General features: G+C 44.3%; 1 protein-coding gene across 21 annotated transcripts in view; it reads right to left on the bottom strand.

The window, feature by feature from the left end:
* The window catches only part of ANK3 (ankyrin 3), a 266,225-nt gene that overhangs the window by 163,028 nt on the left and 76,489 nt on the right, over positions 1-26,708 (bottom strand). For 2 of the 21 annotated variants that reach the window (XM_088129833.1, XM_088129906.1), the window contains exon 1: positions 17,826-18,184. The exons of 2 other annotated variants lie outside the window; for them this stretch is intronic. In XM_088129833.1, coding sequence (XP_087985959.1) covers positions 17,826-17,939 — 114 coding nt within the window. In that variant the 5' untranslated portion in view covers positions 17,940-18,184. Of the gene's footprint in view, positions 1-17,825; positions 18,246-26,708 lie in introns of those variants that run through there. 17 more of the 21 variants (XM_088129876.1, XM_088129826.1, XM_088129931.1 and 14 more) reach the window with 13 other exon arrangements.

The following is a 26,708-nucleotide window of genomic DNA, read 5'->3' on the forward strand; positions in this document are numbered from 1 at the left end:
AGAAACTCAATCTCAAAACTCTGAATGCAGAAGTAGGCCCTGGCTGTTAAGACCACCCTGTTTCAATGGGGGTCTGTGGGTGGACAGTGGATGATGGGCCTGGGTGCCTTTTGGTTAGTTGGTAAACTACTTTGACTTGCTTAAAGTTAGGTGATATTTGTGTAAATAAAAAATACATAGAAGGAGAAAGTGGAAGATGAGAACAGAAATATCATAAGCTATTCCTTAAGTGGGGTACAAGGTTGGATGAAGTTCTGCTAAATTCAGTAGCAATGAAATCTGTCTTTTTCTGAACCCTGGCCAGTCTCAAATGCCTCGCAATCTCTTAACTGGAGATGCCAACAACCAACATCTTCAGTGTTGGAAATTCAACTATGAAAGTTCTTCACCTCCCCACTCCAAGTGGATTTTTGCGTCTAGCCTTAAAATTGCAGGGCAGTTTGCTTTCAGTCTCAAACTCCTTGCTCACTAACTCACATTAGTGAAAATATAGCTCCTGGATCAGTAGATTTTTATTCTGCTGTTACGTCTTTTTCACACTGACTTGTCCCATAGGCATGTTTTAAAAAGCATTATCTGCTTTAATTTATTCTCTTAAAGGTTTGAGAGGCAAAAGGCATATTTTTTGAGTTTCCAACAGAGTGCAGCATTCAAAATGATTTTCTGGGAAAGCTTGTCTAGACCCAGCCTCTCTTAGATTCTTTGACCCAAGGCAGATAGTACATATGGCCTTTCAGTCTGAATTTACTGTCTCTGTTCAACAGTTATTTCTACTTGAACTTATAGAAAAGACCCGTTGGAGATGGTCTAAGGCAGTGTTTCTCAATCATGGCAACTTGAAGATGTGTGGACTTCAACTCCCAGAATTCCCCAGCTAGCATGGCTGGCTGAGGAATTCTGGGAGTTGAAGTCCACACATCTTCAAGTTGCCAAGGTTGAGAAAGACTGGTCTAAGGTTTTTCTGGGGAAATGCGGCATCAGTGGAAATTGTTCCCTCTCTAGTCCAGCCTTCAGCTTTCTATTTCTACCACAAGAGAGAGAGTAATCCTTCCATTGATGGAAAGATAACTCTGGATCCAACCCAATGTGCATAACCCAAGGATGTAAATAAAGGAGCACATGTAAATAGGACTTCGTTTACCTATCTGAGGAAGTTTTATAAAAGAATGTATTAAAATCTAAGTCTACCCTTCCCCAGTTTGCCAGCCTCCACGAGGCTTGAGCCTGAAGCTCCCAATCCTAGAAGTTGTTCTCACGCATCTCAAGGATGACAGGTTGGACAGAACCGATTTATTCCAATGTCCACTTGATTGCAATGGTCAGTCAGATGCTCTACCTATTTCCCAAAGAGATATCTGAGACCTATACATTTTATTTTCCCTCCCAATATTTGTTTTCAGAATTTTTCCTTGGTAAGCTTATTCTAGCACTTGTCATGTGCTGGGCATCCTTGTCTGAATGGCAAACTATTCCCCCCCCCCCCCCCGTGGCATTCTTCATGCAAAAGAAAAATGTGTTGTGAAGGCAGAGTGAAGGCATTACTAGTGAAATTTTCTCTTCCAGGGAACTTAATGTATAGTTTTATATGCACTATGCCCATGAGACATTTTTATAAGACACACAAATCAGCGTGGCACTCTAAGGAAGCAAGTGGATTCCTTGTACCATATTTAAGTATGATAGATACTTAAGTAGGTAAAGCAGAAATAGAGCCGGTAGTAGTTGGGCTCTCTCTATGCATCTCCCCCCACTTTTTTGTTTTTTAACGTGGATTGTCTTCTCTGTATGAAATCCAGCAACTCTAATCCTCTGAGAACTTTGTGGGTGGGGCAGAGGCTTTGAGTCAGCGTTGGCTCCTGGCGACTGCCTGGACCAGCCCTGCAGTTTTCTTGGCAATATTTTTGGAAGGGGTTTGCTCTTGGCTTCTCCTTCCTAGGGCTGAGGGAGAGGGACCGGCCCAGGGTCACCTGGTCTTCCAGTTTCTAGCCTGGCGCCTAAACCACTACACCAGACTGGTTCTCCTGAGAACATTACAGAATGCTAATTGGACAGAAAACAGAGAAATTCCAAACAGGGCAAGAACCGCTGCCTCTCCTACTGGAAATGACAAAGACACCTACAGGCTTTGTCATGTTGCCCATGGAAGAGATTTGTTTTGTCATACTGGTCTTAAATTTGGCAGGAAAGGTACCTTAAAATACCCGTACAAGTGCTATGTGAGTTGGATTGTAAACATCAAAGTTACGCACATCAGAATGTTTATTATTACTTTTTTTTTTTTTAGATTTATGCCTTCTCTCTTCTCCAGAAGCACAAAGTTCCTTCCTCCATTTTTTTCCTTTAACAGCAACTCTGTGAATAGACTGGGTTAAGAGAGAGTGACTAGCCTCAAGCCACTGTAAGTTTCCCCAGCTAAAGGTCGACTTGAACCTGGGTCTCCCAGATGACTATCCAGGACCATCACCATAACACCACGGCGGCTGGGTCATCTCCTGAAAACAACAATAATGTAAGGAGGAAGAGCAGACACATTCCTCTTGTTACAAAAGCAAATAGAATGCAAATAACTAATGAAATAATGGAGCCCAGTGAAAACAAATGGGATGGATGGCTGGATGGGACTCTTGTGGCCCGCCTGTCCATGCTTGCTGTCCACGTCTGTCCATTGCCTGGACTCAGGGAAAGGAGATCTGGAACTGGCAGCGCAAGAGAAGGGTTCTGCCCTCCTAGGCAAGCAATAGGAAGGTGGCTTCCAGCTGTTCCTTCCACCTGTTTTCACATAGTTCAACAACTTCTTAAACTGAGCCAATAAACATGGCAGGAATTGACAGGGAACAGCAACTTTAAGATTTCAACAGGAAACACCTTCCTTCCCACTGAGGACTATTCTACGTACAAACATGGATGGCCTTCCCTCTGTTACCGAAAATCACTTCTCTGTTTCAACTATTAATCTTTTCTTCCACCAGCACAGAAAACAGAAAACTTCAGTTATCACAATTTACATTTTAATAGCTTTAAAGTGTCAGTGATCTCAGTTTAAATGAAAACTGTCAGTACATACATAAATATCCTGGAATATGCTTTCTTTGCATAATTGTAAACATCATTATACAAAGCAGAATATTTTTTGATCCAACTTTTAATTTATTGTTGATTATATTAACTCTCAGATATTTTGCTGTATATTTAGAAAACTCTGTGGGGATTTTTGCTCCCGAATCCCTACCCCATGGTAATTATTTCTTTAAGGTGCTACAAGACCCTTTCCTGTTTGTTTTCACAGTAAAGATGGCAATGTTCTACTTATATTATATCAAGCATTCACCATTCCAACAAAGATTTTTATTTAGAGCCTGTTTTAACATCTTACTCTCAGCAAGGTAAGTTACGGGGAGTTTATGGGGAATTTAACAAAGTCCCTATAGCCTGAAAGACCTACCCCTGTGACGCTGGCACTTCTAAAGCCATCCTTCACATGCCGTTATGTTGCTCCTTTCACCATGACAGTCAAAAAACCCTGATTTCCCCTTTGTGGTTGCACGTCCTAGGTTGGTCTGACAAATTGTAGTAATTTCCTTTGATCAAATAATTAATCCTTTATTAGGCATAATCTTGCGAAGTTTGGCACAGTGCTGTCAATATCCACAAACAATTGACCTTTGGTTCCACTGAGTAAAAGTATTCATATGGGTCTCTTTAGGCATGCCTATTTATTTGGAGAATCTGTATGGTCACCCATCTCAAATGCATAATCTGGGCAGCAATTCACAAATATAGGTATAATAGAATCTCAAAACACAAATACAAGCTGGGTTAAAAATAGCCATAACACAATAGCCAGGCACCATAATGAACTCGCAACACGATTACACTTATGCTAGGCTCAAGTAACACCTTGGTCCTCTGGTCTTTGCAGCCTTCACAGCCTTCCAGAAGAACAGAAGGGAGACCATTCCCCACGGTGGGTGCTGAATCACTGCCATTATGTTACTTTGTCTCTGTTTGTTTCTGATCTTTGATTGAAATAAATTGGATCGACCGATGCAGACTGGTGCAGTAGAGAAAGAATCCCATTGCCTCACTAATCGCCACCCTGGTTAGGTTCTTCAGTATTTACCATGAGCTGGACCTATATCCCATCTTTTAAAAAAAAAATTAGGATTTCCAGGATGCAAGATCTACTTTTTGAGTTGAACATCTCTAGGTGCATCTACAGAATCCAAAGTAATGGAGCGCCCTAAGCCCAGCTGTTGCAAAAAGAAAGGGAGGCAAACTCCAAATACTCATTGCTTGGGGATCCCATTTGTATAATGAAACACTGTATGGGCATATGTCATTAAAACATTCTCAAACTTTTATCCAAGTGTTTCACTGCAGCAAGAGGCCCTCTGTGGCTGACAAAAATCTCTCAGTGACCTCCTTCGTCATACTGACATACTAGTTTTGCAATTTGACCCTCGGAGGATGAAGGCCAGAACGGCACAGAAGGGGGTAGGAGAGGGTCCCCTGAGGGTTTTCAGGAATGATGAAAAACCTTAGCCTGTGTGGGTGGAAAGAATGGGCCATATTGTAGGGAAGCCTAGAGGTTGGTCAAAGGGAAGGTCAGTCCTATGAAAAGTCACATTGTGTAATGACAGCTTTACAGAATTAATCCTTACACTTTCAGATGGGACTGACCTCCAATCAATGGAGCAGATGCCATTAACTGCCTGATGTCATTGGCAGCTATCGCCATAAGCAGACCTAGGAATCCCGTCCAGCTGCCCTGAAAAAGTGTCGAGGCTGCATGTTGGGCACCGGGATGACCTACGAGCTGAAAACTCTGGGGTTCTTGCTAAGTGACTTTAAAGCCATGATCTTCTTGGCCTTTCATCTGTAGGTCTGAGCCAGCTATGAGCGTTTTAATGAAGATGGTTTTGGGAAGAGAGATGAGAGGTTTCCTGACATGCTCCCAAGGTGGGCCTGTGTTGTTGGTACTAGTTCCTAGAGTTCCTTGTTAGTAGGCCTGACACAACTGCACAGCCACTCAGATTTCACTTGGTGGTGACATCACTGAGGGGAAACAATCCCCATTCAGAGTGAAGGCTTCTTGAACAGACTTGACCCTTCCTCCGAAATGGCCTCATTCAACTCCAGGGAAGGTGCCAGAGACCAAGGGTCACTGACAATAGGATTAGGTCACTGTTACAAAGCAGGGAAGTTGAAGAGTCAAGGAAATTGTTTATTTGTAATTATTTTAATGCCATTCTTAATGGTGGACTGCTCTGAAGGCAACAGATATAGCAGAATAACTTCTAATAAAAATAGAAGGGGAAAAAAATCAATAGAAGCAATGAATGCCAGCAACTGCAATTAAAGCTGTTAAGTGCAAAAATTCATGGAAAAATAATGAAAGCCACTGAATCTCCAGAGCTATGAAATGGTCTTGATCCAGCTTCCTGTCACCTGAGCCAAAGGCGTCATCCAAGGCCCTTTCCAGGGCGCCCTCCCCCAGAAGCTTTCAACTCCCTCTACAAACTTTGGGTGGGCTCACTGAAGCAGAAAAGGGATGTTATTAACTGCATGGGGAGTGATCACTCATTGTAGGGTTTCTCCTGCCCCTGCCCCACCAGGTGTAGACCTTAACCAGAAGTTGCCATCTGGGACTGCAACAAGACTCATGCTAGACCATTCCTGCTGTGGGAAGAGCAGGTAAGAAGTCGGAAAGGCTAAGCAGCAATTGCCCCTCAGTTCTGCTTAACTGACCACCATCTGCAGCTAGGAAGAGCTCGGGGCTTCTAAATCACAATGACATAAATATTCATCAACACTGTAATTGTCCTTACTATAATTCCTCCTTCTCTGCAGGTTCCAGGACATAATTGCTGAAGACTGTACGCAGGATGAATTTGTCTTTGAAGCTTATATCGAGTTTGTACAACCTAACTTGAAAAAAGTATCACCTTGGCTTTGATGTTGGAAAATGGTGTGCTCACAACACATCTATGGTCATGTGAAAAAGAAAGTGCACCCTCTTTGAGTTCTATGGTTTAACGTATCAGAACATAATACACTGGCTTTCTTTTTGTAAAATAAATGATGACATGGTGTAACATGTCATGCGTTGTTGTTCATCTGAGGCTGTATTTACCTACTTTTGAGAACTGCTAAGGACCAGATGACTTTTATTATGTCCTGATACGTAAAACCAGAGAACTCAAAGAGGGTGCACTTCCTTTTTCACACGACTGTATAAACGCATTCTAAGTACTATTTCGATTACAGCTTTTCTGATTTCATGACTGCAGAGGAAATAAAGGCGCGGTTCTGAAAATGCACCTCTAACGTTTGAATCTGCTTTATTTTCACTCTACAAACAAATCGCTGTATTAAACGATGCCAAGAATACTCAGTGGTAAAGTAAGGGGAAGAATTATCATAATGTAAACAAAGGATAAAAAGAACATTTGTCCCCACTCCACTCGTACTGCCTAATGTCTCTTAACATGAACGATATTGGAGCATCTCAGCCATTCTCCAATCTGATTAGGCTTCTGAAGCATGAAGGGATCAGATACCAAATGTCTGTCTGAAGTCATAAAGAACTAAGAGCAGTTTTAATTGATATGACAGGCAGTCTTGGCATCACCATCTTCCAGTGTTGGCAGCAGGATATATGGACTGCTTTTCCCTTGCTTCCCTGGCAGAATTCTTTAGAGTGAAAATGCTAATTCAATTGCATCTTACCAAAAAAAGCAGTGGAAACAGCCCATGCTTCATCTCCTCCACCAAAAATAGTTCATCGCTCTACACATCTTTGGTTATCACAGCCACAGTCTGGATACATATCCATGTACCAAAACAGTGTGAGAGGAGACAAGGGAGTATGAGGTCAAGTCCTTGCTCGGCTGTGGAGCAGTTGCTGCTGGTCTCCATCTAGTTTGCCATGAAGATTAAATACGACCACCTTACAGAAAGGAAGAACATACAGACAGGCCACCAGCAAGTGCCTGAACTGCTTTTCCAATTTATCTTAACATAACCATCTGGATAACTACAATAATCAAGCTAGGGAGGGAAAAGGTTTGTGTCTTTTCAGTACAAGGTGACAAAAAATAAGAAGAAATATTTTTATTGTATGTCGGCCAGAGTCACGTTCATGAGATGGACAGCTATATAAATATGACAGATGAGGATGGATGGATGGATGGATGGATGGATGGATGGATGGATGGATGGATAGATAGATAGATAGATAGAGCTTAGAAATGTGTTTTCCAGAAGAAAAAAGTGTACTTAGAAATCTATAACTGAAGCCGAGAAAGACTTTCCCCAAAAATCCCTGAGAAAGAAATGATCAGTTGGGTTGAACAATAAAAATACACTATGAATAAAGAGAACCGAAAATTAGCCACATGATTTAGTAAGCAAGACATAACTGAAAATGTAAGTAGGCACAGATTTAATGAAGTGACAGGGTGACCCATATTGGAAATGAGATAACTGTGAACAAGCAGAAAGAAAATGAGGCACCAGGTAAGAACAGAGGATCCAACAACTTTCTGATAATCAACAAGGAAGGAAAATGGGTCAGTGTCTGATAATTAAGAATGGGTACACATCCAGGAAGTTAAATATTAAAATGCCCAGCAGAGAAGGAGGGAGTAAGGCAACCAGCTCCTTGGATTAAAAGGCTGAAAGAAGACTTAACTCAGTACATAGTTGCAGTGGAAGATGAGAATACGATGCAGATTTTTATATAATTAAGCAAATAATTAAGAGATACGGAAGAAGAAAAGGAGGAGGAAGAGGAGGAGGTTGATGTTCTTATGAGTATAATGGTTTAGAGATAGAGGAAGGGAGGAGAAGGAGAAGGAGGAGGAAAACAGAAGTGAAGGAAAACCAGAGCTGGGGAAACAGCCCCAGCCCAGGCGGACGAGCGCAGAGCCCCATGAAGCCAGGGAGACATCAGGGCAGAATGAGGCTAAGAGAGGGATTAGTTCTGCTTTAAAGGACCTGATTGATTGACTCATCGTCATCATCATCATCAAAAGAAATGATTAAAGAAGGGAACACGGAGGGTGAGGAGAGAAGAAAACAGGAAAACTCAAGCAAAGGAAAAGGAATAGTTGAGAGATCCAGCAGAAAACAGAAGCAGGCCACAAATGAAATCAAGATTAACAATTTCTTAATTACTCCAGATCAAACTTTCCAGTGATTTTTGAGTTTTGATGGTTCTAATTCTGCTTCTTATTTCTTTGCTTTCTGCCTGAATTATCCCAACCGAGGCTTCAATCACGCTGTCATGGCCACAATCTTCCCTTCTTTGACCCCCTTCTGCAGACACCCCTGGCTCTTGTAATAAAAGGAAGAGGACTGTGATGCTCTTAACAATAGGACTTACTTCTGAACAGATGCAGACGGGACACCCTGCAACTGCCTTATACAAAATTCCCTATCTGCCAACGTGTCAAGTTGAGAAATTGGGAAAGGGTTAATATTTATGGTAATATGCCATAAATAATTTAGCTTTGCTGACCCCCATTTTATCTCTAAGCCTAAAGCAGAGCGTGCAACATATTGATTGAAGACCACCAGGCTTTGCTCTGATTTGTTTGCAGGGTTGAGAAAGGGTGAGGGCTGAAATATGTATTTTGTCCTTAAAATACCCTCAAATGCAAAAAAGAAGATTTAGTCCTGCCAGGCTCAAGAGGTTGTAAAAGGGTGCATCACCCTCTTTTTGCATCCTGACCTTAAAGGGAAAGGTCCGTCAGAACAGACCGTGAATAACTGCAGCCGAAGTACTGGCTGCTCCCGTGGGAGGGATCTTCTTCTAAGCCCAAACCAAAACATACATTCAAACAATGAGAGAGACCAAAAGGTTCATTCCACACAAACGGGAAGCTGCAGTGAGAATCCTGGCAAGGCCATCCTGGGTTCAGCGGGCTGTTGGTCCCTGGTTGCGTGATTCGAGACCTTTTGACTTTCTGTTACTAGTCCTGTGGCTCCACAGTCCATACATGTCCCTTTCCATCGTGGAACAGGCATGTTTCATTAAACAATAATAATAATAATACACTCCGGCAGAGCTCAGATCCTGGCATCTACAAGGACATGTCCACATAGGGTTTTTTGGCAATAACATGGAAGCGGTTTGCTATTACCCAGACCTTCCTAGCTTTCAAGGACAAAGTCAATCAGAAGCTGCCATCAGTTGTGATACTTTCCCAAAAGGTTTAGGTATCTCCTTCAACTAAAAAGCCCAAGCTCTCTCAAGGACATGAAGAATTTAAAGGAGTTCCATGGTGTTTTTGCTCAGGCATAGTGCAACAGCAAGGTTTTGAAAAATAAAACTCTATTTTATACCGGAAAACCTGTGAGCTGGAGCAATAAAGAATGTTTAAAAATTATATCTTGCTAGCCAAGGTTTTAGGGTTAGCTTTCCTATTTTGACTGAAGCGGTCCCATTTCATGCTACAGTGGGAGAGGCCTTTGCGGGGCCCACCGCTTTTTAGATCTCCTGGGCAGCGTGTCAGACGGGGGATGGAGCGTAGCAAGTTCCTGACTACTTCGTTTTCCGTATGAAAGGATCTTAAAAATATAGCCCTTGTTTGTTTCCTTAACTCATAGGCAATATGACCTTTTTATAGATAATTCGGGAAAGTTGAGCCCTCCAGAAGTTACGCTGTATTTCCTGTTCTCATTGTCTTGGCTCTCATATGAGGCTTCATCTGGCACCTCTCTCTTTGTATATCAGCAACCTGAGCACCTGGGACTTTAATTAATTAAATAAATGATCAGTCAATCCATGCCTGGCAGCAACAAGCCCAACTTTATTCCCTCAGAAGTAGGGCAATCAGCTTTTAAGGATTTCTGTCTTCTGAAAGAATGGCTGCTGTAAAAAAAAACAGGAAAAAAACTTCGCTTCTCCCAGTGCCCGTTGCTTTCAAGCAGCATGTGTGAAAGTGGAAAGAGAAACCTTATTTCATTGATTTCCATTGCCTGACTGCTTATTATTGCCTCAATTATTTGAAATGGAATCGTTTTTCGACCGCACACGCGTGCTGTAGTGTGGAACGCTGTTGCTGTTGTTCTAATATTCATTTTACAAATCGTGCTTTTTGTTGTTGCTGCTGCTCATTTTAATCCCCCTAGGCTGCCCAGTCCCTTTGGCGAGAAGGGTGGCTGTGTAAACTGTTTAAATAAAGAAAGCAAAGTACGATCCAAATCCACGCACCTGGTCTCCCAGCAAGAGAGTAATTATAACCAACCTTACCTCTCCCAGCCCTTCTGCATCTAATGGAACCTTGGCAGCAAAATTAACCAACCCATTTGAGATCTTGTGTACAAGGGAAATTAAACCTTGTTTCCTGTTCGCAGAGTCTGCATAAACTGGACAACACAGAGAATGAATAAGGCATGAATAAAGCTTCTTCTTCAAGACTCCTTTAACAACGAGAGATTGTTTACAAATTTATTGCCTGATTTAATACTTATTATGCATTTCACACAAAGAGCTCTGGTTGCTGAATGATGACAGAAGATGTTCTAGGTCTCAGAAAGCCTTTCTGTAAGAAAACTTTTTTGGACCATCCCTGTCCTCCCAGCTCCTGCTGACCACAACTATCATTGACACAACGATTTCCATACAGCTCTTTAGTCTTTTAAAGGCTTGCAGCTCTTCCTGTTTAGCAGAACCCTCCGAGATAAGCATGAGACTGAACAGAAGATTTGTGATCCATTTTCCCACTTCCATCTGAACAACACCTCTGCAGCTGAAAAGGGCAGCCAAATGCTGAAACAGTCTTCAGGCTAGAATCCGTGGAGGCCACAAAGGCCCAGAATATGAAGAAAAATGTTCACCTCCATCTCTATGGAGCAAGATGGGGCAGTTATTCCCAGCAGCCAGGACTCTGGGTAGTAGGATCATAGACAAAAAGATACAATTTTCTTTCTTTGTTTAAAACATTTATATACTGCTTCCCATTAAATATTTCAGAGTGGTTTGCAATAAAATTCAAAGCGATTAAACAGTAATTCAGAACAGTTGGCATCAAACCTACATTTAAATATTTTATATAATATGCAAGATAAAATGAACACGGATAAACAATAAAACAGAGTATTAAAACAGCAGGAATATCACGGTGGGCAGCAAATCATTTAATGTAATAATAACCCCCCTGGGAGAATGAACATGTCTTTGCCTACAGCAGAAAGGCAGTAAGGATGGGGCCTGCATCCTGCCGTGGGGAGTCCACATCTATCGGGGGGTAACCAGTGACAAGCCTTGCATCTTCTGAGTAGCCGCTCGCTGAGTTTCAGCATGGGGGAGCCCCCAGAGAAGACCCTCAAGACGATCAGTGAAGAACATGACAAACGATGTCCTATCACCCTCGCCACAACATTTCATCTTCGCTAACATTTCCAAACTGTCTTCAAGGATAGCTCCAAGTATAATGCATTAGAGTAATCTAAACAGGAAGTGCCCATGTTATGATTACCAGAGCAAAATTCTCTCCGTCCAAGCGCAGACATAGTTGGTGCGCCAACCGAAGCTGGTAAAAGATGCTCCACGCCGCAGACACGATTTGTGCCCCCTGGGTCAGAGATGGATCTAGAAGCACCCTAGACTTATTTATTGTATTATATAAATTGATATGGCCACCCAACTGCCAGATCTCACAGGGATCAACAGAAAGAAAGACTCCTGGGCTGACTTAGGGGGGTGGTTCTCCTTCTTCCTCGAGATCAGAAATTTCCACAGACTGAATGGCTCAAACTGTGGATCCTTTTACCCTCAGAATGTTTACTCAACACATTACCTTGAGCTACCAAGAGTGTATGTGATCCAGAATGGCCTTGAAACCTTCTAAAAAGCTCTACTGCATAACACAGAGAGGATACAAGGGGAGAGGAGAAAAACAGCTTTACGTCCAGCACAATCACAGAATAGGCTTTATAATGAGTTCTTTTTAGTATTCAGTCAGACTTAAAACCAGTTTTCCTCTCCTTATGTTCCAGCTGTCTTCCCCATACAATCCAGAAATTGTCCTAGGCAGTTCCTTTGAAATAGTTAGAAGTGTCTACTCAGTTCAAAGAAACTAATGCAAGGTAATTTCCCAGGAGATTGCACTCTACATTCATCTTTCCCTTTCCCTTGGATTTATTATTCCTAGAAAGCTCTATATGTATCGGACACTGCAGGCCTTCACCCCTTCCTTTTCTCTCCACATCCTGCAGCGCTAACCACACACGGATCCTTCTTTTCACCCCTTCCCTTTAAAAAAATGTATTATATCAAGCAACTGAACAAAGTGCATTCTTACATCTGTATTAATTACCCATTTGTCAGAAAAATAAAAACCAGTTCAAAGTTGAAGACAACACCTATAAGTAATTCATGTGATACAAACCAGGTGCAGATTTTTCTCTTCAGGGATGAGTTCGGTTGGCCATCCCACATTACAGACACCCCGCCCACCCCCAATTCCTGATGTCTGGATAAAGACTACATACTGCCAATATAGCCAAGAAAAACATACCTAGTCTTGACACTCAGGATTAGTCTAATTTCAGCTCCAAATGTGGTAACAGTAAGACCAGCTCCAAGCCCATGCGTTAATATTCCAGCTTCTAAACTGTATCTCCAACAATATGGCAGTTGCAACTAACTCTTATTTTAAAGTTCTTTGAGATGACTCAATATATAAGAAAAATGTCTTGTTGCATTTACTTCCTTTTAAGATTTAGAAAAATAAACTAATTCCACATTTAAGTGATTTCCCTTGTTATTCCAAAGGTTGCATAAGTAATTAGTACTGACTCATCAATTCCTTCAACTTCTTATGCAAATGAGTTACCGCTCAGGAATCACAACGGAGCCTCTAAAACTGCTCACCAATTTGGAATTTCAGGACTAGTAACAGCATCCAGACTGAGCAGCCCAAATAACAAACACTCGTGTTCAGCTGCCAAGAAGCACTCCGAAATCAAACACAGATTTTAGTTCAGCGAAAGTTTTTAAAAAACTGTTTAAGGAGAAGTGACTTGGCCAATATATTCTGCAAGGCCCAGTTTATACCCAAAATAGATTTACTGGCTATTTTTAAACTCAAATTATTCCATAATATGAGCTATTCATAGATAAATTGGGAAAAAAAAAAAAAACATCACACCAGCATTTTCCAATCTCTCATCCTGAATTAAATGCCAACATTAGAACTAATCTTCAAAAAACAAGGATCCAATCATTACCAGGATTTTAATGAAGTAATAGTATAGAAGGAAGGAAGTTCTTGAAAATCCTCATTCCAATCAGTGACTGAAATGAAAATAAATTCCCAATTACAATCCACAAAGTATGGGAAACTTTTCCAAAAGGTGATTGCAATTAAGGCAGTAAACATCTCAGAGGATATATCTACTGGATAAAGGTACTTAATAGAATATAAATTCAAATGAAAACAGGAAGATCCTTTAATGTATAAATAAATCTTGAAGCAAAACGCATCTTAACGAAATAAAGAACATAAAAAAGTATATACCATATCCATCTAAGTACACAAATTGTACAAGTAAAGTACAGAATAGAACCATCCCAGATCAAAGAAGCCAGCTGAGGACAAAAGGGGGGGGGGAGGGAGGGGGAGGAACTTATTTCTGTATGTTCATTACCCAAACTTGTTGCAAACTTTTCCTGACATACCCCAAGATCTAATCAGCAAACAACAGACTAAACCACCTCCAAAAGAAAGAAAAGAAAAAGGTGAAAAAGAAATGAATCTATTTCTTTTTACCCAATTAATAGCTTGCAACATTTTTCTTGTTGCTCCAACAACAGCTAATGTCACGTCTTGCTCTCCAAGATTTTATAGTCCGAACAAAACCAGACTTTTTGCTCTCCATGTTGATGTCTGCACAACTGGAGCGACTTTCCATCAGTCCCACCACTTAGAGACACTGCTGGGCCAGGGGTAAAGAATTGCAGTATGCCTGCATCCCTTTCGCAGCCTCAGACCCCTCTAGAGTAGTGGGGCCAAAACTACTGTCCTTTGAAGAGCTAGGAGAGAATCATGGGATTAAACATGTGCCTTCAGTCTCACAGGAGGAAAAGGTATCTGCTCCACCCTTTAAAAACCTCCCAATTTTGCCTGGAAAGGGTCCTCGTCCTACTCCTTTTTGAGCACAGACTCCAACATGCTGTGCAAACCTTGGTGTGGCCTTCACCCGACAGAAGTTACTGCTCCTGATATAGGCTGAAAATAGATCTTCAGAAGATTTCAATGGATATTTTAAGAATTGTATTTCTATTAGAGACATGCAGAACTGGAACAGTTCCTTTGCTCTGTCAATCAACAAATGGGATTTCTGTATGGACTGAATGCTTTGTTCATCAGCCTAAGGCAGGCCATCAAGGTCCCACATCGATACACAGAGGCAGAGTGCACTGCCAAGGCAGGAAAGGCTGCGCTGCGTGCCCTTAATTTCTAGATATTAGGATCCAGCTCGGGGAATGCACCTTGTACATGGCCGTCAATGCTCCAACTCCTGAGAACGCTGTTCTCTGTTCTGATAACTTACCTGTGGGGGTCAAGTGAAAAAGAAAGTGAGGCCCAGAAGCCCGAAATCCTCCTCTATGCCACCGATTCCCCACCCCCACGAATTCTACTTGCTGTTTTCCTCTCCACATAAACACAAACCTCTGCCGACTTTCTGATTTCTGCTCAAGCCGTTTGTCATGATGTTAGCACCACCATGAAGAACACCCCAGAACCCTTGGAAATTACCTGTTACAGGTGCTGTTTCCACCGCACCTGTGTCTGCTGCAGAATTAGTGCTCCAGAAGGGAAGAAGCTGCTACAAGAAAGTCTGCCGAACCTTTTGCTCGCCTGGAGTCAGAGCCTCCTTGAAACCCCTCTTTGAGTAGCCAGGTAGAGAAAAAAAGATCCCTTTTTTTCGCTGTTTGGCAGTTCCAAGCTATTCATATTCACCCAGCCTGATCCACACCCTTGATAACTAAATGGCTGTGAATTATCTTTGTTCACTAAATTGCAGATATGAATCATCTTCATTCTACAGCACACACAAAATCACGACCCTGATGAGGCTAACATCTGATCTACAAGGGCTTCTTCCTAGGTATCTCAGACTCTTTTCTCTGGGTATGTCCTGATAAATCCCCGTTTTCATTGGTCAGGTGCTGGAGGGGTAGATTTCTGGACTTAATCAGAGGCTCAGCTGGAAAGGGACTCATAATGTTCAGGCCACAACAGCCAGCTTGAGGAGTATTATGTAACGTGATACTGAATCATCACAGAAATGTTCTCTTAGCCAAAGAGCAAACTATTATTTCTTTTGTATGCATGAACTGGGCAAGTGAGCTTAGAAGATGTCACTTTAAACTCCAGCTAATCCCCTCTGATTTTAACTTTGAGAGAACGGGATCTGAAAACAGTCAACTTGACTGACCGTAAGGGGTAAGGAATGCAAAGCTGCTTCCTGTAACTCAAGTTGGGAATATCTTCTATCTGGAGCCCTTACTGAAAGGCTCCTCAGGCCTGCCAACTGAGATGACCACTTTACTCATTTCTGTTGTTCCAGTTGCCCAGGAATCCAGTTCTTGCCAATAGGTCGATGCAACTGGGAGCTTCCCCAAGAGTCTTTCTAACGTTGTCCAGGTAAAACTCTAGCATTAGCACAGAGCTGGACCAAGGGGGGCTAAATTGTTTGCTTGCTTGCGAATTTAAAGCAAAGGTGGGAAGCTAATTAAAAGGAAGCCCAATTACTGTACTTAACTTACAAAAAGAGAAACCTGCATTCTGTGCTGCACATAGGAACATCAAAACCTCCCTGCTACAGGCTAGGTGCAGCCTGGTCCAACCTGTAAATGCAGCAAAGTCAAGCCCCATTTTTCACAGCAAGTCTCAAGTTCTTTAATTGATTCCAGAGTATTTTGAGGCCAAGCCACCCCATGACAGTGCAGGGGAAAATAAATATTACCTGATGATCAGGATCAAAGCTCTGTGAGGCTTTTCTCCCATAACACCAATACTGAAAGAAGGGAATGCGTGGCATTCATGATGCTGGGGTTCTTCTGTCCATGTCCCCCTGTGGTTGCTAGGCGATTCCCTTCCAGGGCATCATGATCTCTGAACAGTAACATATTTCTGTCAACGAAGCAGTTGTCCTCACCACTGAACCAAGAGCAGACGCTTACTGGCCTTCTCTTCTCCTGTCCCCCACCGCTTCTCTATTCCACTGATACAGCAGCAGAAACAGACCCAAAGCCATCATATTCCTGCTAAGGCATAACTTAGGCCAACTCAAGGAAGTATCCAGCTAGTTCCACTGTAATGACAAGCTAATGGTGAAACCCAACTCCAAACATACGTGGGTCTAAAGAGGCAACTCTCTTGGATTCCTCTGATTGCTTGCAAGAAGGGTTCTTTGCTAATAGCATGCTCTACTTTCACTTTTCATCCCTCCGAAACCAGAGGCTGGGGAGCGGAGTGAAAGGGCTTGCAGAATCAAGATTTAGAGCTACGTTTTACTCCCACAATTCCATCCTTGCACAAAAGGAGCAGGAGTCCCTGAAGAAGAAAGCCATGCTCCTGCCCCTTTAAGAGGACGGGATCTTCAGAGCTTCCATGCGGCACTATGCGCTGACCGCAACCCCTCCGTAGCCAGCCCCTCTAATGGTCTCACTGTACTATAAAGCTTCGCGGTGCTTTTACATTATGCTCAGCCCTGCACTTTGCAGAGGCAACGGGTGGGGAGGAAGTCGAGGAATGAGAAGTTACTAGCCAAGCAAAGCACAGAGGGAATTTGACAGCCACGTCCTTTAAGGAAGCACATGCATCAACGCTCATAGCCCATTCAGCTATGCACCCTTAGGGAATCTCACAAAGGCACATTAAAATGCATCAGAACCTCATTCCTGTCTTCCAGCTACCATCACTGGAACATTTTGAGAAAATTCACAGCCGTTTAATGACCAAGAAACCCAAGAAACCGAGCCCTGGGCCTCTCAGATGCTTAAAGGACCCTCTTAAAGGGCAAGCTGAAACAAAGCCTCTTCACTTAGGAGTGGGCTATCAGCCTCTCCAAGTCGTCCACAGCTTGGGCTGGGGGGGGGAGGGGAGAGCCATTGCCTTCACTGAAGGCGCAGCAGGATCCAGGGCAGGGGAGCGAAAGGCATCCTTTCCCCTAAGTAGCTCAACACCTCCCCACCGTGTGGGGGTGGGGGTGAAGGCAGCAGGACTCATCTTTTAATCTATCAAAAGAAAGTTGGCCAACACAGCTGAGTTGGAAATGATGCCCTCCCAAAAGAGAGCCGCCAGGTCGTAGCCAAATGGGACAGCATTTCATTGTGGTTGCTGCTGCGGCTATTCCAAACCTTCACAACTCTCAGTACTGTGTAAAGAAAGCCCTAACTTTGCAACCTATTAAATCCCCATAGACACCCCCCCTTTTTTTTTTTCCTTTGCTGAGATCTATGCAGATGCTATTTATCTAACCTGTAAAACTCCCATTTCTACACTGGTCTGCCTTGTACTTTCGAACCAGGTCATGTTTCAAGACAATGTAATGATCTGCCTGAGAAAACACACAACACCAGAGCTGTCACTGCACTTAACGCACCATCTAACTTTAAACAGCCCATTTGCCTTTCAAAGCCGCCTCCCTCACCCGAAGTTAGGGCTCAGGGACATTTCGCAGCCTTAATCATCCTCGGCCACGAAGTTCCCTGCATAGAAGCTCCCTGACGTTTCACGCCGCAGTAGGAGCAAAGTAAAACAAAGGGATCCACGGGAAGACTCTGCAAATACAAAGGAAGGTACCTTTTTCTTACGATCCTTGGATCTCTTCCTGTGCTTCCTCTTTTTCTCGTTTTCTTCTTCAGGGTTAAGTTCTAAATCTCTGTTTTTCTTGAGCTGCGACGCTGCGTGAGCCATAATGCATTAAGGACCCCCTTTACAACAATCCTCTCTGGGAATATTCGCCAATATCCTCAGGCCCCCGAGCCGAGCCCAGGGAAGGAGGCTCCGGCCGGAGCCAGGAGACATCCAGGATTCAAGGGGCTGGAGGGCTGGCGGGTCCCACCCGGTTCAGGCTCGCGGATCTCCTCCTGCACCTGGATCTCGACAAACGAGGGCAGCCATTCTGCGCCCTGGATGGAACCGAGCGAGGAGGGCGGCTGGGACCGAGGGCCGCGCTCAGGCTGCGTCCCTGGCACCGGCTGGAAGTGCCCAAGTCATGCCTCCGGGGGGGGGGGGTCCGCTGCGGCCGGTGGCTGTCCTCAGAGGGACGCAGGAGCAGCGCCCGCTCTCCCGCCTGCGCTGGTCTTCCGTAAGCCTCAGGTCTGCTTCAGAAATCCACCTCTCCAAAGCATCGTGACGCTTTATACACCCTCACCCAGGCTTGCACGCTGAGCTACTTAACCCAGAAGGAAATGGAGCAGCTCCTACTTTAGATCAACTGCTGATAGTGGCAATAAAGAAATAAATAAATAAATAAATAAATGTTCGGGGGGAGGGGGGAGAGAGAAATTTACCATGGAGACCCTAACTGCCTGGTGGAAAAAACAATGCCTGCATTGCTGGATCAACAGTGCGTCCTTTATGCCGAGTGTTCGGTCTTGCTGCAGGGGAGCAAGGAAACATTGTGGCCGTCCCCCTTTCCCAGCACATGCTTATTACAACACAGCTCCGGAGGAGGCAGGAGATGCCGTCATGCAGGGCATCAAAGAAGCATCCAATTCCTTGGAAATGTCCTGGCCATTTTCTCCTGCAGGATCCAATGGGGGGAGGGGGAGGGGGAGGGGGAGGGACCCTTCCCTTCCCTTCCCTTCCCCTCCCCAACATGGGAAACAGCCCCCTTTCCACCCAGCCCAGGGTGCAGATTTAGGTTTTTATGTCACCTTGCTATTTTTGCTATCCGAGTCCTCAGCAACTGCAGCTTTTGAATATTCATTATGGCAGGCAAACCAGGATTGGTATGAAAGGCCTGCAGGGGCATTTCTACCCACGGGGCTTGGAGCAAACCCATCCCTTCCCACGGCTCCCATCTTGACGCCTGTGTGTGTACGCAGACATGCAGTTACTGTTTCTGGGCAATGCCAGAGACAAGCAAACAAGGACCCGGCTGTCAAACGGAAGCCATAACCTTCGGAAGGGTTGCCGGGGGCGGGGGGGGGGGGGAGACGCTCTAGAAGCTGTGCTGGAATCCCAGCTCTGGGACAAAGGGCTCTGGGATTCCCCGGGCCCATTGGCGGGAGCCCGTGTGTGTGTGCACGCTTGCCACCCCCATCCGCATCAAGGCAGACGTCCCTCTTCCGGATTTCTGTTCCGATCAGTAGCAGGAGTGGAGGTCTGACCCACTTCTCAGCCTCCCTTCCCAGCGCAATGCAGGCAGTTTGGCCTCCTCTTCCCTGGGGTGTTGAGGAGGGTGTGAAAGGCTGGGGGACCAGCCCTTTGGTTGCAGAAGCCACTGGATTCCAGTCAGCCTTGCCAGTGACCTTCGGAGAGCCTCAGAATCCCACAGCAGCTTTGCACGAACTTCTTGTCTTTCTTCTTAAATGTATGACTTTCTAACCAAGTAGTCCTATGCTTCTTTTCTAACATCAGCACCCTCTGAGCAAGGAATAATAATAATAATAATAATAATAATAATAATAATAATAATAATGTAATTGAAACCTTTAACAGTGCTCCCATAAACTCATAACAAAAATGCAGAAGTAGTTTAAAAAAGAAAACAGCCAGGACAAGATTATCATCCGACAGAGGCGCAAAACGCATATGAACATCGTCAGACCACTCGTGCAACTGAACCTTCATTTATTGGAGGAACCCAGTTTGTTAGGATTAGGGTTTTCATGGGCTGTTTTTTATATAGTTCTGCAGGCTGTAGCCCAAAGAAAGGGCAAGAAAAGGGAGGACAGAATGGGGTACATTTTGGGAGGAAACGTAATCAAAGGGGTCCATGGTATATGCCACATCCAACTTCCAAGGACGTGTTTTGCTGCAATGGGAATTCAGTGGAAGATTTAAGGAGCCATCTGGTCTCCTGGCTTGTGACAACGAAACAAAGCCCCCATCTTGCTTCACATCCCTTTGCTTCGGAGCCCCCTCAGCCTTTTCTCGCAAACTGTGCGGTGTAAGAGAAGACTGAGAGGTGTCTTCTTCAGAGAGCATTGTGGGATAGAGCCAAGAGGAGCCTGTACTGAACTTGATTCATCAAGCTCCTCGCGTGCCACCTCCATGGCATCAGCTGCTTCAGCAAGGCAAACCGAATGCTGAAGACAGAGCAGGTCCATTTTCTGTCCTCTTAAGCAGAGGCTGAGACCTTGTGACCCTAGGATTAGATAAAACTCTTGACAAATTTCATGCATCCCTCAGCAATTTTCAAACCAATAATCTAGGATGGTGGCAAAAGCAATCTGTTCTCCTCCAGCAATCTTCTGTGCAAAGAGGAATGGAGAGTATCGTGCACATCAGAAAGAAAGAAAAGGGGTCCTTGGGAGAAGGGGGTCCTGGAAAAGAAAGATGGGTGGCCTCACCCATTTTTTACACTAATCTCACCCACTGCTTATTTGCCCCTGTCCGTGACTGGTATACAACCCTGTTCCCAATGCACTATTCCTGCACCCATGGGAGACTAAACTAAAGAAGGTCATCCTAACCCAGTTCTACAGAGCAGGATCAGGACTAACGCAAAGAAGTCCCAAGGAAACAGATTCACATCTGACAGCTGGTCCAAGTCAATGACTTTCAGTTCACCAATGCTTCTTCACAGGATTTGGACCAGGAGATTTAGGGACCTGTCACATCGCCAGTAGGGCCATGTTCTTAGGCAAAGGGAGACATCATCCAGCTGCCCTTCTCAGGAGGCAAACAGTCAGATGGCTTAGTTTACAGGTGTGCATCCATCACACCCATTTGCCTAGAGCCTCTGGGACAACCCTCCTTACAACCTGTGGAGGAAAGCACGATGGTACAATAAGAAGTGGGCCACTGCTGCCCTTTGGAGCAATTTCCCTCCAGTCCTTAAAAAAAGGCAAAACCCGAATGAAGCCACTAAGATTGCAAGACTGTTGTGCAAATATTACAAATGTACAGAAATCTATACACGTGGTCTGCCTCATGGAGATTGTGCCAGTAATTACATTAAACGTGAATAGATGCAATTAGTTAATAAATTACCTTTCAATTAATTCCCTTTCCAAAGAATTCCATCTTCCTGCAAGGCTTGTGAGAGCTGGAAATTCCTTTGCCCAATTCCAGACTTGTAACTCTGTCTCAGCCTTCTGAGGTAGGCCAGGTTGTGGAGCACACAACATAAGGACTACTGGAACTCTACTTCATTGTTATAGGATATTTAATAATCTTGAAAGCCTGCCAGGATATCCCTCTGCCCCCTTTTACCCAAACCGAATCAAGGCAGGGTGATTTTGATCCTCCTCCTCCTTGCCTACCTAAGGGTTCTTGTGTTTATCTCCAAACAGAGTCTCTGGGATTGTTATCATCTGCATTCGGTCTGCCCTGGCAGGGGAGCCAAACACCAAGTCCTCTGTGTGGGATCAGGTGCACATCCAACTTTGAAAACGGCTCAGATTTTCAGAGCAAATACTCACTCATTAAATCCAAAGAACAGAAGACTTGTGAAAAGGCTACCATTTTAATGAGTTCCACTTTGAGCGTATACGAACCAAAGCGACCGCTTATCTGGTCAACCCACACCAGTGAACGGCCAGCACACCAGACAGCGTCTTGTCCAAACAACAAACAGAAGGGGGATTTCTAGACTCTAGAAACTGAATGCAAAGATCTTTCCCAACTCTCCAGTGGCAGCATTTCAGCGATGCACGACAACTGTCCAAATTCTTCTTTCCCAAGGCTCACTGCCCACATTTGAATACCTGGTATCTAATCCAAGAGAATGAATGAATGTGCATAGAGCAAAAGATGCCCTGGCATTAGCCGTGTGGCTCCTGGCTCCTGTACAAGACAATCACATGGGAAGTTTTTCCCTCTCCCAGATGGGGGTTGTCCCGGGTTTCTCCTCTCTGGACCTTTCAGCTGAATTGAACCAGCCACAGCACAGCACACTCAGGAGGAACAGAAAGTCAGACAGAGGGCAAGAATTGAAAAGTGTTATGACACACACAAAAGCAAATCCAGTAAGGAGACTAATAGAGATAGCTCCTACAGGGACCACATCTCATTTCTAATCTAGCCCTTGTTGCTTCAGAAGTGGTTAACGAATTCATTCATTCATTCATTCATTCATTCATTCATTCATTCATTCATTCATTCATTCATTTTATATGGCCACCCATCTCAAACAAGTGACTCTGGGGGGTGAACAATCATAAAATCAATTAAAACCAAATTGCAATCACAGTACAAAAGGAAAATTAAATATATACAGCAGCCAAGGAAAGTTATAATCCATAGATGTTAGCGTAACCAGGAAATGGGGCTCTTCACAACTGGGGACCACAGGTTCGGGCGCATAACCAGCTCTTCAAGGCCTCATGAAAGGCCAACAGGGTCGGGGACATCCTGATCTCTAATCCTAATCCTAGTCGTAACATGCCCAACCTGCTGGATCAAACTGGATGGGTAGAAACAATTGGAAGGAGACGGTCCCTCAGGTAACCTGGTCCCAAGCCATGATGTTCCTGATTAAGTTTTGCAGGAAAATTTTACATTACTCAGATTTTGCAAAATAGTAAAGATAATTAAAGGTGGAAAAACAGCTCTGACCACAGGGTACTTGTTCCCAAAGGGCTATTTCATTCGCTACAGAGTGCATGACTCAATTGTGTATTTAACAGTTGTGTACCTAACAAGGAACTTCACTGAATAGTTTCTACATCTAATCTTAGTTAAATAACTTGCATGATACCAGTTTTTGTGAACTTGTATTTATTGCATTTAAAAATAAAATGTATTGAGTGGGCTTGAGATCCTGCAGGTTTTGAGAAAATAGCTACCTCTGTTGTTCAGAGCATCCATGTTTATTAGGAAAGGAGGAAAAACTAAAAGATATGACGACCAATAAAGACGTCTTGTATTGGGGTGATGTGTTGCGGTACTGCAGAAGGCTTTCTTCTGAAGTTGGCCATCCTGTAGCTTCAGGAAAAGCATTTATAATGGGTAAGTAACGAGTGGCATGTAACTGGCAGAAATATAAAGAAACAAAAAAGTATGCAGCTCTAAAAAGGCACAGATCAAAACAAACAGGACAAAAGTCAGTCTTCTCATCTATTTATTATATTTAAATTCCTGGTTACTATTTTCCTTTGAAGTTGCTTTTACATATTCAAAAGAGCTTACATGGTTTAGTGTTTTCAAGGGACGGTTAATGGCCTTGCTTTGTTTTAAATCTGCTCAGTCCACGATTCACAAAATCAGCAACAGCCTGATCAACCGCCTAATTTCCCGCTTTCTAAGGCCACAAAGGCAGGGCCTGGAAAGGCGGGTGTGTGCGTGTGTGTAAAAATCCACACAGAATTTCTGTTACAGAAATCTAAATGAAATGAACTAAGTCTGAACTGCAGCTTCAGCATCTGAGGTTTAGACGCATTAAGGCAGGATGGGTCTATCAAAGGCTGCTGAATACGACCAGTGAACTCGGAAACCAAATCTGGATCCTGGAGCGCTCTCGATCACATTTCTCATTGTCACTCGGCTTTGCTCTTTTCCAGATCTTTCTTCTGTTCTATAAGTCATGTTCTGAAGTCCCTGCACTCTATTTTAGGGAACTTTCTCTCCTTAAGGCCCTTTTTCATCAAGTAATTGCTCCACAAACAATAGCATTCGCGACTCGATCAACGAATCAGAATGACCAGTGATTGAAATCAGTCTATGAACAAAATCACTTCTGTTTATTATTTTGAATGCAGGGAAGTCCCTTCCAGGCTCTGCCTCTGAGCGGCTGGAGTGATCTGGTTGGCTCAGAATTTGCATGCCAGACAATACAGACATTTTCACTGAGCCAGCAAAGTCATTACGTTGTGTTCTTTGCATATAAAGACTCCGGTACAGAGACACATCCAGGGAGGGTGTTCTTATGGGACTAATCAAGAGACAGGCCGTTGCTGCTGCTGCTGCTGCTGCTGCTTCCTTCCCTTTTTAAACTTTCTGGTGTGGTCCTGCCCACCTACTAACTAGTCCCCATCCTGCTGAGTTCCGCGACAACCAGCCCAAGCCAGACAGGTGCTGCCACCAGCTGTGAGGCTGCTGTGACCTAGGAGACATTTTTGCCATCCCAGGGCCTTAGAGGATTGACATTTATTGAGGATAAAGGTATGTAAGCGACAAACAGAAAGCTGTATTCCTGAATAAGAGTCTTGTTATCATCGATAGGATCAGTAAATTAATCTGGTGAAAGCAAACGTATCCGGGTATGATGCTGAAGCAAGGAGCTGCAGCCAGAAAAATCCAAATCCATGGTAGCAACTTCCCCATCAGCGAGGATGGTGTTACTTTCAGACAACAGGCGCATACAACATATAGCTCAAGCAGATAGATGCGGCTGGTTGAATCATAGCCCATAAATCAGGCACTCTGCTTATCTCCGTCGTCTCCAAGTGCCGTCCTGCCTCAAGGCCATCTAATGTTGCTTTTGAGATAGTAGAAAGTCTGATGTGGCCTATTCCTAAAGTAATTATTGAGCAAAGTTCCCTAATACAGTGGTACCTCTACTTACGAACGCCCCTACTTATGAAATTTTCGAGATACGATCAACTCCGGCCCCAAAAATTTACCTCTACTTATGAACTCGCCTCGACTTATGAACCGGATCCGCAGCCATTTTCCACCCGTTCCACGTGGTCTGCGGCCGTTTTTCCGCCCTGCTGCGTGGTCCGCGGCCATTTTCCGCCCATTCCATGTGGTCTGTGGCCATTTTCCGCCCATTCCACGTGGTCTGTGGCCATTTTTCCCCCCTGCCGCATGGTCAGCAGCTGTTTTTCCGCCTCTGACGTGTGGTCCGCGGATGCCGGAACGGATTAACGGTAATTACATTGAACCTTATGGGAAAATTTACTTCGACTTGCGACCAACTCGACTTGCGATCAGAGTCATGGAACGGATTAAGTTCGTAAGTAGAGGTACCCCTGTATTAAACATTTCTGATAAAATAAAGCATTTTTTTTCTTGGTATCTGCTATTCACTGGATGCATACTGAGTCCATAGGGCTGAACCGTTAGCATCAGAAAAGGAAAAATCAAGCAGCTGAGGGAAACTGGCCAAGCTGAAACATAAGCTCGCGGAAATAAAACGTATTGACCATCTATTTTGCCAATATGTGGTTATCAACTTTGAGAGCAAGAGGGTGCCTTATTTAGGTAATCCACTGAAAATAGGATGCGTTTGTTCGTTTGTTTGCTGGGGCTTACAAGGTTATGCAACTCCAGTCCAGCAGGACTCTGAGTGGCTCGTATTCCCTACCTATAGTAACACTGATAACCGACACAATAAAATAACAACCGGCAGCAAGACGTAGTAGCAAAAGTGACTCAGAAAGAAAGTAAAGCCCCCGAGAACAAAAACATCCAAGCACAACCCAGCGCGAGGATTCCGGCTTATTCCAGCTTCCCTTCCCTTCCTGGCGTTGCGACCTCCCCCAAAGACGTGGGGCTGCAGCAGAGATGCTCACTCCACTCTGACGGCCATCCCTGTGGGAAAGGACCTGTCTCCTTTCTTAGCCAACAGCCCCAGAGATGAGCTGGGCCTGCGATGACCCAAACGCCCAGCTCGTAGTCCCCACCCATCTCAGTGGGACCTCAGTGGGGAAGGTGACCAGGGTGGTGGGCCGAGAAAGCAGACGATCTCATCCCCAGAGTGACTTTCCTCGAGAACCCAGTTGACCAGTGAAGCCCTTGCAGCCAATCGCCAGGCATTCTGATTTGACACAGAGGGGGCGAGGCATAACGGGGGGAAACACGTCTGGCTACTCTTGCTCCCAGGCCGCCTGCTCCCAAGATGGCAGCCTGCATCTAAAGCAACATTCGGTGCTGCGGAGAGGTACGTCCCGTTGCCTCATCTTAACATGGTGGAGGATTTCAGGGGAACGCAAAGAGCTCCCACCACCCTTGATTCCTTCAGCCCACATTCTTGACTAATCTCCATACACTTCCTTTAAGTTAGGCAAGCTTCTGCCGAGCACCTTCATGTATTTGTTTCTCTTCTCATAGCAAACACATACAATGAGGAGGAGGAGGAGGGGGGTGCTTAGCAGGTTAAAAAGAAGCCATTCGTCATTTGTGGTCATATTAAAAATGGAATGTGTCATTTTAGTTCCCAGGATCCATGGAGAAGAGTATAAGCAGTACTTGGTGATCTGAAATGTTTTAAAATATGAGCTGAAGTCACTGAAAAATATTTTCCCTAAAACCTCTCTTGCAAACGTTGATGCTAAATATCTCCCAGAGGTTTAGAACTTAACAAACCAGCCCTTTGAAGTTTAAACATAGCCCTACCTGCACAGGAGCAACAGTCTGTATGCAGTTCAAGTCTCGGCGGGGCAATGTTTTAGCAACTCTTTTCCCACCTGGAGATGCAACTACGCCTTTGCAAGCTTCTAACTGGCCAGGCCTGGAAACGGTGTCCCAGGGGAGCTGAAGGATAGGGCTGTGCAAAGGTCTGATACCTAGGCGTGTCGGCTACCCTCAGGGCACAGAAGCTGTGGCCTCGCCCAGACCGAGAGGAAG

Source organism: Python bivittatus, unplaced genomic scaffold, assembly GCF_059951505.1.
Source record: "Python bivittatus isolate LINGU-HERP-01145 unplaced genomic scaffold, Pbiv_v1 ctg000050_np1212, whole genome shotgun sequence".
Taxonomy (NCBI): Eukaryota; Metazoa; Chordata; class Lepidosauria; order Squamata; family Pythonidae; genus Python; species Python bivittatus.